This window comes from Apium graveolens, chromosome 10 (assembly GCF_009905375.1).
Source record: "Apium graveolens cultivar Ventura chromosome 10, ASM990537v1, whole genome shotgun sequence".
Classification (NCBI taxonomy): Eukaryota; Viridiplantae; Streptophyta; class Magnoliopsida; order Apiales; family Apiaceae; genus Apium; species Apium graveolens.
Window position 1 is genome coordinate 219,233,655 of NC_133656.1, and position 13,319 is coordinate 219,246,973.

At 34.3% G+C, this 13,319-nt stretch overlaps 6 protein-coding genes across 7 annotated transcripts; 2 read left to right on the forward strand and 4 right to left on the reverse strand.

Moving 5' to 3' along the window:
* Nucleotides 1-218: 218 nt before the first annotated feature.
* On the forward strand, nt 219-1,235 carry LOC141691828 (uncharacterized). Its single transcript, XM_074496581.1, has one exon. The coding sequence runs from the start codon at nt 219-221 to the stop codon at nt 1,233-1,235; it is 1,017 nt and encodes a 338-aa protein (XP_074352682.1).
* A 689-nt stretch (nt 1,236-1,924) lies between these two features.
* LOC141692742 (putative E3 ubiquitin-protein ligase RHC1A) lies at nt 1,925-4,349 on the forward strand. 2 transcript variants are annotated; one of them, XM_074497676.1, is made up of 2 exons: nt 1,925-2,109; nt 3,180-4,349. In XM_074497676.1, exon 2 carries the CDS (start codon nt 3,273-3,275, stop codon nt 4,143-4,145), a length of 873 nt encoding a protein of 290 aa, XP_074353777.1. In that variant the 5' UTR covers nt 1,925-2,109; nt 3,180-3,272; the 3' UTR covers nt 4,146-4,349. The 2 variants fall into 2 exon arrangements, with proteins under 2 accessions (XP_074353777.1, XP_074353776.1); XM_074497675.1 differs by having other exon boundaries at nt 1,926-2,109; nt 3,230-4,349.
* Nucleotides 4,350-4,830: 481 nt separating this feature from the next.
* LOC141693470 (nascent polypeptide-associated complex subunit alpha-like protein 5) lies at nt 4,831-7,196 on the reverse strand. Its single transcript, XM_074498576.1, has 4 exons — nt 7,146-7,196; nt 6,638-6,746; nt 5,399-5,496; nt 4,831-5,289 (listed from the first exon to the last, which is right to left on the reverse strand). The coding sequence occupies exons 1-4, from the start codon at nt 7,158-7,160 to the stop codon at nt 5,005-5,007; spliced, it is 507 nt and encodes a 168-aa protein (XP_074354677.1). The 5' UTR covers nt 7,161-7,196; the 3' UTR covers nt 4,831-5,004.
* Nucleotides 7,197-11,252: 4,056 nt separating this feature from the next.
* Nucleotides 11,253-11,735, reverse strand: LOC141691829 (uncharacterized). Its single transcript, XM_074496582.1, has one exon. The coding sequence runs from the start codon at nt 11,733-11,735 to the stop codon at nt 11,253-11,255; it is 483 nt and encodes a 160-aa protein (XP_074352683.1).
* Nucleotides 11,736-11,839: 104 nt separating this feature from the next.
* On the reverse strand, nt 11,840-12,469 carry LOC141691830 (protein FAR1-RELATED SEQUENCE 5-like). Its single transcript, XM_074496583.1, has one exon. It carries the CDS (start codon nt 12,467-12,469, stop codon nt 11,840-11,842), a length of 630 nt encoding a protein of 209 aa, XP_074352684.1.
* Nucleotides 12,470-12,580: 111 nt separating this feature from the next.
* Nucleotides 12,581-13,078, reverse strand: LOC141691831 (protein FAR1-RELATED SEQUENCE 5-like). The gene has a single exon (XM_074496584.1). It carries the CDS (start codon nt 13,076-13,078, stop codon nt 12,581-12,583), a length of 498 nt encoding a protein of 165 aa, XP_074352685.1.
* Nucleotides 13,079-13,319: the final 241 nt, after the last annotated feature.

Sequence of the window (13,319 nt, forward strand, 5' to 3'; positions counted from 1 at the left end):
CTTAAAGTTCGATTTGAGTGTACTATACACTGTATTCACCCCCTCTACAGTGTGTGTGTGACCTAACAGAATATGATGCAGAAATAGTTAGAGATTTGTTTAATGAGAGAGATCAGAGGTGTATCTTGGCTACAAAGGTGCATAACAGGTTGGTTGAGGACTCTTTGTATTGGAGTAGAGAAGCCTCAGGGGTTTATTCGGTTAAAAGTGCGTATAGAATGTTGCAGGAGAAGAATCCCATATGGAATATTAGAGATAATTCGAAGTTGTGGAAAATCATTTGGCGTATTAAGGCCCCAGCTAAAGTGTTGAATCTGATATGGAGAGCAGCTTCAGGTTTGCTACCTACGCTGGTGTCATTGAGTCAGAAGCATGTTCCCGTTACTACCGCTTGTCCAGTTTGTGATGGGGCTGACGAAACCATTTTACATGCTCTAGTGACGTGCCCTAAAGCAGCTCTACTGTGGCAATCGATTATCAGTGATGTTCAACAATACGTTCAAGGCGATTTTTTCGATTGGTTGGACGGGACTCTGAGACAGGTGAACAAAGACCGCCGAGCTTTAGTCGGTACAATAGCATGGTCTATATGGAAAGGGAGAAACGAGAAAGTGTGGAATAATCGAAGCAGTTCAGTGAATAGTATGTTGTATTTAGCAAATAACTACCTTACACAATGGAGAGCAACCCAAAGTCATTCGTTTGTGATCCTTCCTCGTGCAGGTCTGGCAGAGGATGGAGCCATGTCTTGGGTAAAACCACAGGGGACAGAAGTTAAGGTAAATGTTGATGCAGCTCTATTTAATGAACATGTTTCGTTTGGTGTTGGTATGGTAGCTAGAGATGGTAGAGGAGATCTGCTGCAAGCTCGTACAGTGGTATTAAATGGTTTAGTGCAGCCGGAGTTAACTGAAGTTATGGCGATTAAGGAAGTTTTGAGTTGGATGGAGACTAATGGTTGGCAGGAGGGAGTGATCGAAACATATTGCTTGGTAGCAGCTCAAGCTATCAGAAGCAAGGTCGAGATGCATTCGCCGTTTGGTGTAATAGTGAGAGAGTGTCGACAGGTTCTTAGTCGTCTTAACAAGGTTGTGTTGTTATTTGTTAGATGGTCTGCTAATATGGCGGCTCACGTTGTAGCCAAGATGTCATATTTTTTACCAGATCGATGTTTCAATAGGGGTGATGTCCCTGTTGAGTTGCAGAATGTTTTGCTTGGTGATTTATTAATATAAATCTTTTCTTTGCGTCAAAAATAAAATAAAAATTAAGCTCTTGTTCATAACAATCTTTATTTTTGTCAAGATTTGTCAACCACAGCTGAATAATTAAACGTATACGTTTTACAAATAATTATTCATTATAGCATATTTTAAAAACGATTGAAAATCAAAACGTGTTGGGGCCATAGGGAACTAAAACACAATAACTTTTAGTATTTTTTGAAAATTAACGAAGATTAATATAAAGAATAGTTTCTTATAATAGAGGTAAATCATATAATTTTTAAAATATACTCCCTCGGTCCCCTCAATTCTTTATATTAGGGACGGAGGCTCGGCACGCACTTTAATGTTCTTATTAAATGTGGTTGCATAATTTTATTTAATTTTTTTTTCTTCTAAATAAAAATATAATGTTTAAACTTTTATAAAAAAAAGAAAATTTTAAAAATAAATTAAAGAGATATACTTTATAGTTGTCTTATAATGTGTGTCAAGTATGTGAAAAAAATCGTAAAGAAATGAGGGGACGAAGGTAATATAAGAAAATGAAATATGGGTTGAAGCATGAGGAAAGGATATGAAAAAAGACATGGGCAGGGGGCAGGGGATGATGATTACAATAAAAACAGCTCCCATAATAATTCATTAATGGAAGTAATAACTACCACGTGGAGCCCAGACAGCATCCGCTGACACTCCTAATCCAGCGCACCCTGGCTCATTTTAGCACTCACCCCCACTGTCACTCTCTCTCTCATTGACTCTCTCTTTCTTGCATTCTCCAATCCCAATCTCAAGTCTTGACTCTATTATCTCATCTCTCTCCCCCTCATCTTTTAATGTGTATATATGCACTGGACAACCTAGCTTCTTTTTGATCAAGGTACATACTTACACTCGTGTATATGTATTTATATTCTTTAATAATCTTCACATTTTACATTTCATCTTCTATAGTTGTATGTGATTCTGTTTTATGCACTACATGTTTCTTGTTTTTTGTGTTCATATATGAAGATGTTATATGCTAAATTTGATTATATTTATGTGCTTTTTGGACTTGTACTGTGATCAACTTAATCTTGATCTCCATAAAAATTGAAACTTTATCTGAGCTGATTGATTACTGAGCTTTGATTTCTGTCATTGTGGCTATTAAATCTTGATACCCTTTTTTCCAATGTGGTTGCCCAATTTTTTTAAATCGGTTTTGGATAATTTTTGGGCTCAAGACTGATGATATCATTTGATTTTTTCAAATTATTTAAGTTGAAGTAATGAGTAGTTTGTTCAAGTTTATAACTTGTGTAATTTGTATATGCCCCGTCTGGTTGAGTCTGAGAAGTAGTTAGATTTAGTTCAAACATTTTTAGTTGCGAGTTTGCTGCCTGTATGGCAGATTGGCAATAGCTATGTTTTCAAGCAAGGATATGCCTAGTTAAGCAACTGTGACTAAACTGTGTTAATTATTGTACTTTGAAAGTTGAATTTTAGGGATTTAGAACTTGATACTCTCGCGCATCATGTAATATTTTTACCTTTCTGCTGGTTGATTTACTGCCAGCCCTGCAAGTTTAAGGGGCCTTGGCCAAAATCAGTTTTTGGGGCCCTAAACTATATATACGCCGCATAATCTATATTTGTATAGTGAAGGTTTTGAAAATTTTGGGGCCCTAAACTATATATATGCCGCATAATCTATATTTGTATAGTGGAGGATTCAAAAATTTTGGGACCCTTAAGTGTTGGGGCCCTAGTCGGAAACCTTACTCACTTATTGTTATGGCCTGGGTGTTGTTTTGGAATGTTTTTATTTATAGAAGTATTTCTATCTTTTTTTTTACATTTCTGCATCCTTTCAATATAATTCAGAATGTAGATATGTTATTTCAGCCTTGATGACTCGCTATGACATTGCATGAGAAATTTGTAAAAAATTCTTTTGTAAATCAGCTTTGTGATCGGTAGTTGTTAATCCTGTCAATGGATATCAATCATGCTAGGAATTATTATTAAGGAACAGGGGTGATAAAGAAATTGAGAGCAATGTCTACTGGCGGAACCACACATTGGTGTTACTATTGTAGACAACCAGTTACTCTTAGAGTACAAAATGGACTTTGTAACAACTGTTGTGGAGGGTTTGTTCAACAGCTAGAGGATTTACCAAGCGTGAATGTTGATCATCACAACCAGCGCCCTGGATTCATGGAAGCTGTATCAAATTTTCTCAGGCAGCAAGTGGCACAAAGACAAAGAATCGATACTTCCGAGGCTAGAGGACGATCAGATTCAGGACCTGAAAGTGGAAACTTTTGGGGTCCCTGGCCTATATACAGTGGTGATATGCCAGTTAGGATGCCTAGCAATGGTGGCCTTCTTGATCTTTTCAACGAGCTTCTTGGATTCAGGCGAGAAAATGGCGGCGATTACTTTGTAGGGCCTGGAGTAGAAGAATTTTTTGAACAATTTCATGTTGAAGATAGACGTGGTCCTCTCCCTGCTTCCAAATCAGCAATTGATGCATTGCCTACAGTTAAGATTTCGAAGAAAGATGTACGTTCTGATTCTCATTGTGCTGTTTGTAAAGAAAAGTTTGTAATAGGGTCTCAAGCTAAGAAGTTGCCTTGTAAGCATATATATCACTCAGATTGCATTGTTCCTTGGCTAGCCCAACGCAGCTCATGCCCAGTTTGCCGCCAGGATGCATTACCACAGAAATCAGGTGGTGGCAATAAAAATTCTAACAGAAGAGAGGCAAGTGGCACAAACAGGCAAAGGCAGGGTCCATGGTCTTTCTTGTGGCCATTCCGCTCATCTCGTTCCAGTTCTTACCATACTAGAACAGCTGGAAGCAGCTCCTCAACAAATCATGGTGTTAACCACTACAGAGAACACTTTGAGTGGCCAGTTGAGTAGAAAGGTTGGTCATATAAATTGGATTTCCCTCTTCTTTCATTTCTGCCAATGTACTTTCGCCCTTTAGTCGAATAAATTAATTTTACTTGGTCGTTCATCACGGGGCCTGCCAAATTGGTATATCTTTATAAAGCTCAATGAAGCTGTATTTGCAGTATCCCGTAATCCTGTAATTCAATAATTTATGAGAGCAACCTTCCTATTTGCTAGGTTTGACAAAATTTCATAGCATTCAAAACTTCTTTCATCTTTATCCGTAATGGAAATCTATAGTGTCTATCTAGTTATTTACACAAATGTGAGTTCATTTTCTGTTGTAGCCATAGCAAGGTTTATGAAGAAAACCAATTGCGCACAACGTGTTCTGTGGACAATTCTATATTTTGCTGATATATTTACAACTGGTTGAAGCAAGTCAATATGGTTGTTTTGATAACTTGGTGTGCTAATCCAATCTAATATTAATTTGATTACACAAACACATAAATTTTTGGATTGTGTCCTATTAACATTGTAACTGATGTTGTAACTGGATCGGTCCAACACCATCAAACATCTAATATACAAGATAAAAAAAACAAAAATGCCAAGTTTTTAGAAATTTTAAAACCTAAACTGGTGCAAGTCCAACACCATCAAACATCTAATATACTAGATTAAAAAATCAAAATGACCATGTCTTTAAAGCCCTGACAATGTCATTGCTTACTATGGTTGTTCTGAGCCATGACACAAGCCGCAACTATTAAAGATAATAAGCATTCTAGAACACATGCAGAGGTTAGTTATAAAGTTAAGTCATTACTAAAGATTGAACAACTCAGAACTTAAATCCTTTAAAAAACATATTGGCCAGCATCTATTTTGTAAGCTCCAGAATGGCAGAAACAATATCCCCGTCAGCAGCTCTGATAGCTTTCACAGCTTCCAGTCTTGACACCCCTGCTTGAATCCTCACTAACTCTATGTCTATTGGTGTCATACCAGTTTCGTCAGTATCTTCGTCCTCCTGAGCTACACATTGCTCTGCAGCCTGAGTCTGCAACTGTGAACTCAAATGCTCATTTTTTGATTCACCAATTATAATGTACGTGTCTGAACGGGGACTCTTGAAAACCTCTGGCTTTGAGATGACAAATTTGGTCTGAAGAGCATTCAAGATAGTAAATGAAAAGTATATATGAGAACTTTGCAAGTGAAAATGACACCTATTCAACACTAAGTGGAAAATCATTGAAAATAAGAACAAATACATTCTTGCTCTTCTTTGCACACACACGACTGACATCTGAGATGCGCATCATCCCAAGCTTTAGCATAGCCCTCCGAATCCCACTTGAGTCTTCTAATCCTGCTCATGGAAACCTTTGAATTAGTTCTTGCTTAAAAGTAGAAGGAACGGTAGGGTGACACATAGCAGAGTCTCAGTATCATGTGGTAACGAGCAATTCTTAAATTTTTTACAAGGTTCCACAAATTAATAACAGCAAGGAGCAAGGACTATGAAAACATAAAATCTTTCTTCGTCACGTATCTAGATGAAGGAAATAAAAAACTACAGCTGCATATGAATCGTGTATCAGTAAATAATAGTATCATGTAACCTTAACACAGAAGAAATACTAACTAGCGTCATTTTTACAGCCTGCTCTTATATGTATATTGGTATGAATATGTACATACAATCATATATATAACAGTAACACGAATTCACCACACAAAAATTCTACCTTGCAATATATTCAATGTTGGAGTTATTATCTTAAACTTATTTGTTTTTATTATGCAATTCTAGTCGTTAGTAAATTGATATGGTCGAATAAGTAGAGTGATTTGGTAGAATAAGCAGTAGCAAGAATACAGGGATCATGGAGTCTGTTTAAGGAAAGTCATGGCATGTAGTCCCTGATTTTCTGGTAGCCAGTTGTTTAGCTTTCTATATGTAATAGTGCTGCAGAATAAAAAAATATTGCGTGGTCTTTTGACAAGCACAAACTTTGTTTCTATGTTCTTACTTCTAAACAGCTTATACATGTATCTATAACTGTTTGATCGTTTACAACATTCAAGACTAAGAATTGCTCATATAATTCTATATACATGTCATTGCAGGTCCGCTGGATTTTCACATTATACAAGCACTATAATATCAGATTTTCTACAGCCCTCCAATGTTACAAAAAGTGTCAAATACAGATAAGATCAATTCTTTAGTTTATTACACAGATTCAAAACAGCTTTGTAATATCAGATTTTCTACAGAGCTCTAATGTTACTCTAAGTGTCAAATACAAATAAGACCAATTCTTTAGTTTCCATACACAGATTTAAAACAATAACAACAACAAAAATTGAAGATTAATCGTTCCTCTCCATGAGTCATTTTCAAATTTTACAAGTTTACCTGAAGCAAAGACTCTTTAATAAGCAAATGAGTTTATGGATATCCACAAATTGCAGAGAAAAGAATACACAACTGGGTACATTTTAACCTTCAAAGTCGTCAAAGTAGTCGTCATCATCGTCGTCATCCTCATCATCATCATCACCATCACCATCATCATCATCCTCGTCCACATCTTCAATCACAGCCTCCTCAGACTGCAAATATTGCAGATGTTAGCACCCACAGTATCTAACAATGTTCCATTAATCAATATTTAAACATTTTCCAAGAAAAAAAGCTTACTTTACAGAGAATCAAGAGCAGAAACTAAATTTTTACCTTTAAACCTTAAGATCCAACATACTGTGTCTAAATACAAGGTCAACAGATATATAATGACTCTAGACAAAATAGAAATGTTAAAACCCACATTAAACTGCTATACTTCTATAATCTGGTACTTCAAACTAGGAGTAAAATCTTCAAACTAAGTTGATAGTCAAATGCTAAAAAGTTAAGAAGTCAAAATATTAAAAATTAGTCTAGAAGATATTCTACAATCTCATAAAACTCTACTTGCAAAGATATAACTTAACATGCGTTTATGCACATACCTTGTTGGTTTTCATGGATGAAAAGAGTAAATAAAAGAAAATAAAGAACAGTGATATGTGATACTAAATGAATGTTCTCCATAATCATGCAAGTAACAAGCCTATTTATCGGGTAACAATAATAAGTAACAAAATTACATCCTAAACTAACTCTACTTATCCTACAAACTATATTCATTTGAGATTTTAATGGATTGTTAATAATCCATGGATTTTAACGGATTTATAAATTCATGGATTGTTTAAATTTCACGTAGATTTGGATGTTGATTTTCTTAATTCTATGCAGATTTTAATGGATTTTGAAGGATTGATTTTGATGGATTGAATTAAATCTCATAGATTTTGTTAGATTGATTTACTAATATTTCTTTTATTTAATAATAGAATATATCAACTAATAATAATGTTGTAATTTAAAATAAATAAAAAATTCAAATAACAATACCAACTCCTTAATAAGCAAAAAAAAGAGTGTACAAGATTGAGCAGCAGGGTACGCAATCCTCACTAGCTGATACAGATAGCTACATATAGTCTAATACAATCTATACATGTGTGATAATATCTAACATGCAACTAGGTAAGATATTAGGAATCTGTAACATAAAATTATTAAACAATAGATCTACAATAAATACATAATATGCACCAACTGCCAAGTTATGGCTACATGGACTATATATGATAGGCTATAAAGAGGAAATATCTTCTGAATTCTGTAATTATTCATATACCACAACATGCATAATACATAGACTGATCACGTGCCTTCTACTTTCTCTAATTAAGCGAATCGGAACGATCTTAGCTACATTAAAAGCTTAATGTCATTTGTTAAAGATTTAGGACCGACGACATAAATGGTTGCCAGACAGAAGCTAGAAGGCACTCAAGACAAAGTTGGTCAGGTACGGGAGTCTTCCCTGAGTGGTTTGGAAGTCGAGATCATGACCAATACATCCTCTGATCAAAAAGTAGTCGACCTGTTCCATAACGGGAAGCACATCGTCAAAAACCCAAGAAATGACCTCTTAAAAGACAAGTGGCCTAATCTGATCATGATAGAAAGGAGAGAAACTGTAATGAAATTAGAGTACATAGCAAGTAGAAGGCGAAGGAAAAAACACCATGGTACCAACAAACCTGGTACTTTGGATCTGGGATTAGAAAGCTGTACAACTTTCGGGATGATAAATAACAAAAGTAGCAGTTCAAATAACCATCAGTTGGTTGACAGTGTATGCACTATATAAAAAATTGTTATGATTCGTAAATCCATCAAAATCTTTCCTCCAAATAAGAGATTTTATGTTCATGAATTTGTATATAAAATATGAAACAAATACTTCAAAATCCATGACTCTAGCAAATTTGTTAAAATTTGAATACATAGAGATTTTGTTTGATTTTTTAGAATCCGAATTGAATACCTATAGATTTTATAAGATTTTTTTAAATCTCAAATGAATACCTGCAGATTTATAAGGATTATTTGAAATCTGATTTGAATAACTCTAGATTTTAAAAGATTATTTAAAATCTTTATTGAATACCTGCTGATTTTCAAAATCAATAAAAATCTTATAGAATCTCAAAAGAATACACCCCTAAGTAACAATATTGATATTTAAGAAACATGTAAAGTAATATTAACAACTTTAACCCAGAAGCAGCATATTCATCTAAAACCTAATGAGAACTAAATGGCCAACAGAACACAAAAAATCAAATGGAAACAAAAAAAACAAATAAAATACAAAAAGAAACACAAAAATTAATAATATGATCATGCAACACATATATACTACTGAATAAACTTAGTCAGTGCAGAGGATATATATTACATCAATGTTTTCTAGTTCGAGGGGGGCAGCCAAGAAATCTTCAAGTTCTTTCTGGGTTAGAGCACTCATTGTATGCTGCTAGCCTAGCTGACCAAGACAAGTAGAGTACTCTAGAACCCTAATAATAAATAATAATAATGTAATGGGTCCCTATCCACAGCCATAGTTGGATAGAGACCTATCCAACCAACAAATCAGGACCATTGAAGTAAAAAACGAATGGTTAGGATCCGCTATTGCCGCTATGTTTCATTGCGAGGGCGCAATGAAACATTGCGGGAGTAGCCCACATACTCCATTCCCCTTTTTACCCTTTTCCTATGTTAATTCATTTATCAATGCTTTTTTAACTACATAAATATTAATTTAATAAGATATTATTCTTAATATTTCTGATTAAAAATATAATATTTAAAAAATATTATAAAATATTTTATAATAATATTAAATATTATATTTAATATTTAATATTCAATATTTTAAAAGTATTGAAACATTAAAATGAAATTAATATATTTAAATATTTAATAATATATATTAAAATAATAAAGGAAAATATTTTTGATATTTAAATATTTTAATTATTCAATATTTTTAATAATAAATGAAAATATTTGAATATTTGAAAATATTAATAATGTTAAACATTAATAATGTCAAATAAACACAAATATTATACCTCCGCAATGTTTCATTGCGTCCCCGCAATGTTTCATTGCGGTAGTCGTTTTACCTTACACACAGACACAGAAACTCAGGCACAGATACTCGCAGAAACTCAAAAACAGACACTCAAACACGACCATCAGCGACATTGAAGCGATTTGAGACAATTTCAATCACAACCACTCCACTGATCTTCTTGTTCATCAGGTATACAAACGATTTATAGCTATGCACACATTTATACACACGATTACACCAACACACACACGATTATACAATGAGTTTGAGTTTGAGTGCGATTTTATTCGATTACTATTCGATTTTTTTATGTGAATGTGATATTTGTTCGAAATTATGTTGATTATGTGATAATTAGGGTTCGAATTAGGGGTAAATTAGTTAATAATTAGGTTAAATTAGGTTTCGAATTAGGGGTAATTTAGATGGGTTTTGTGTGTATTTTGTAGTTTTTTTGATTTTAAGCTAATTTTTTATTAATGCCAATGAAGTGTTTGATGAAAGTCCTCTGAGAATTAGTTTGTTTTTTACATTAGTAAGTAGCTGAAGAGTATCATTCTTAAGCTTGAGATTTTTTACATCAGTTGTCTAAACTGTTAAGGTGTGAAGTACAATATTTTAAGATCATTGCTTGAATTCAAGTACAATTTATCTAACAATAAACTTTATTTTTTGTTGCATTCTGGATAGAGTTTTTATGTCCACAAATTGTGATAATGCAACTCTACAAGATGGCATTCCACTCATTAGAATGTCATTTATTTATAAAAACATAGTAAGAATTCTTAAACTTGTCATTACCTATATCTTCTGCAGTTGTTGAGACACCAGATTGATACAAAATTATTGTGAATATCTTATTCTAGTATTCTTTGCCATTCCTCACTAATTTCTTTCTTCATGTATATCTAATAAGAGAATCTTTAAAACAAATGTATAACCAGTATTTTAACCAAGAATTGTGGAATCATGTTAATGTTATCATGTACTTTGAAATATTAATGAATTTTATTTAAATATTTTCAATGTTGTTAATGTTAGTACTTGTTGCCATTATTAATAATCCCAAAAAAAGAAGTGACTCCAAAAAAAAAATTTGAAAAAAAAGTTATTTTTGAAGATTTTTTTTTTCCAAAATTGGGCAGAAAGTTTTCTGTAAAACAGAAAAAGTTTTATATAAAAAATAAATCATTTGCAAGTGCAGTGACCAATATGCAAAATTCGGCAAAGCCCAGTTTAGGCCCGCAATGTTTCATTGCGGATGCCGCAATGTTTCATTGCGGATGCAGCATTGTTTCATTGCGGGGGTAATCTGGGTTTTGCATAAATTTGCAGATTGGTCATTGCACTTGCAAATGATTTATTTTTTATATAATACTTTTTCTGTTTTACAGAAAACTTTCTGCCCAATTTTGGGAAAAAAAATCTTCAAAAATAACTTTTTTTCAAATTTTTTTTTGGAGTCACTTCTTTTTTTGGGATTATTAATAATAGCAACAAGTACTAACATTAACAGCATTGAAAATATTTAATTAAAATTCATTAATATTTCAAAGTACATGATAAGAAATTACAATCAATTTTTTCCTTTTTTTCCTAATAATTTCGAGGGACAATTTCTTCTATCATGGCTTTCTTCCCTCGCCCCACAAAAACTGCACTTTCGAAATTGTTTATTTGAACTTGACGTCTCGATACCACTTTTGAATCTACCCGCTTTTGGACGTCCTTTTGTTTGTGACCTTGGGGGATCTAATAACGGATCATATTCTTCATCACTTTCATAGTCCTCATTTATTTTTTTCTCTCTCTTTTCTCCTGGAAAAGACTTAATCACATACTCATTTTCTCTCTTGATCACGCTCATCAAGTAATTGTACCGCGGAACGGAGCAACTACCAATAACGGACAAACCTTGGAAAGCTTTACACAATCCACTATATCTTGCCGTTTGAGATTCTACAACATTACCAAGCATCCGAGGCGTACACGGTAGAGGTCCCGCAACTTTGTTTCCGTTTATTGTCCACCTCATTGCTACAAGATCTGGTGGTATCATCGTCTTTTGTTTCTTGTTAAGGTAACGGATCATGTGTCTACAAATCATCCCGGAATGTTCAAATTTTTTACATGTACAAGAATAACTCCCGTCGATGGAAACCTTCAAGAAAAATTCCTTCTATTAATCTCCGGCAAGGTGGACTTTTCTACCAAATACATCTTTGAAAGATAATCTCCACAACCTTTCATGCTTTTCACAACAAAAGATTGACTTTTTTGAAGCTCTTTTTGAAATCGCTTAAACATCTCTTTTGTGTATATCTTGGAGGCATGTATCTCCATTGACGAGTTAGAGAATAGTCTTCTTTCCTTGTACTCGGTGTCAAAATCGGCTTGAACCTCCCGTAAATATTGTGAGTCCAAAGCTTTTTGTGAATTCTCAATGAATTCTTTCAAACCGGTTGACGCTTTCACATACTCATCAAAAAATGAATTCATAGACTCGCTCCTTGAGGTGGTAGTCATACCGGCGGCAAAATATTGTTTCGTGAAAGCAAAAACCCATTGCCGTCTAATTGCATACATATCATTTAGCCAATTGTGATTTTCAAGATCATATTTCTCTTTCAAGTCCTCCCACCTACCTTCAAATTCCGTTGGTGACAATGACTTGTAGATACATGCATTAAAATCCGTCTTGAACTCCGAGTATTGAGTATACAAAGTAGATAGTTTCTCGGGAAACTTGCTACTAATATGCCACGTACAATATGTATGGTTGGTGTTAGGCATAACCTCAGAAATGGCATTACTTAAAGCGATGTCTTGATCCGTAATAATGGTAATAGGTGGCTTGTTATCGACCGCTTCCAACCAAGTCTTCAAAACCTATCTATAAGTAGTCTATTTCTCGTCCCTTATAAGTGCAAATCCAAACAAAATATTTTGGTAGTGGTGATTCACTCCCGTAATTGGAATAAAAGGCATGTCATACCTATTAGTCCGATATGTCGAGTCGAAAGTCACCACATCTCCAAAATTCTTGTACGCGTTAAGTGAACGAGGATCAACCCACACCAAACCCCTAACCCGATTCTCCTCATCCACATCCACTCGGTAGAAAAAATTGCCATCACTTTGTTTTTGCAAGTCTCGTAACAAAACCAATCCACACTCCGCATCACCGGAATCAAAAACCCGTCTTCGAATGTCACGTATTACATTTCGTACATCTTGAGCGGAAAAACCAATTTTTTCAATACCACCACACGTCTCACTAAGTAAATTCATCACTTTCGGGGTCTCGATACCCGATTTGTTGAATAACTCAATCAAAGATCGGGTAAACGGATCTATGTTGCGTGATCTTTGCATGAAATTTACCTTATCCGATGTAACCATAGCATGATTGTGCTATAGGTTGACCTTGGTTACTTCCCATTTGTTTGAGCTTACTTTGTGAGCAACACACATACGAGCACGACAACAAGTTCGAGGAATAACATCTCGAGGTCGTTTCCCTTTAGCTCTATCTTCAACTTCCAAGGGTTTTGGGCCCAATCTTCCACCCTTTCGACATATATACAAACGTGACGATATACCACCATTTCTTGAATGCTTATGACTACTTCGAATAATTATC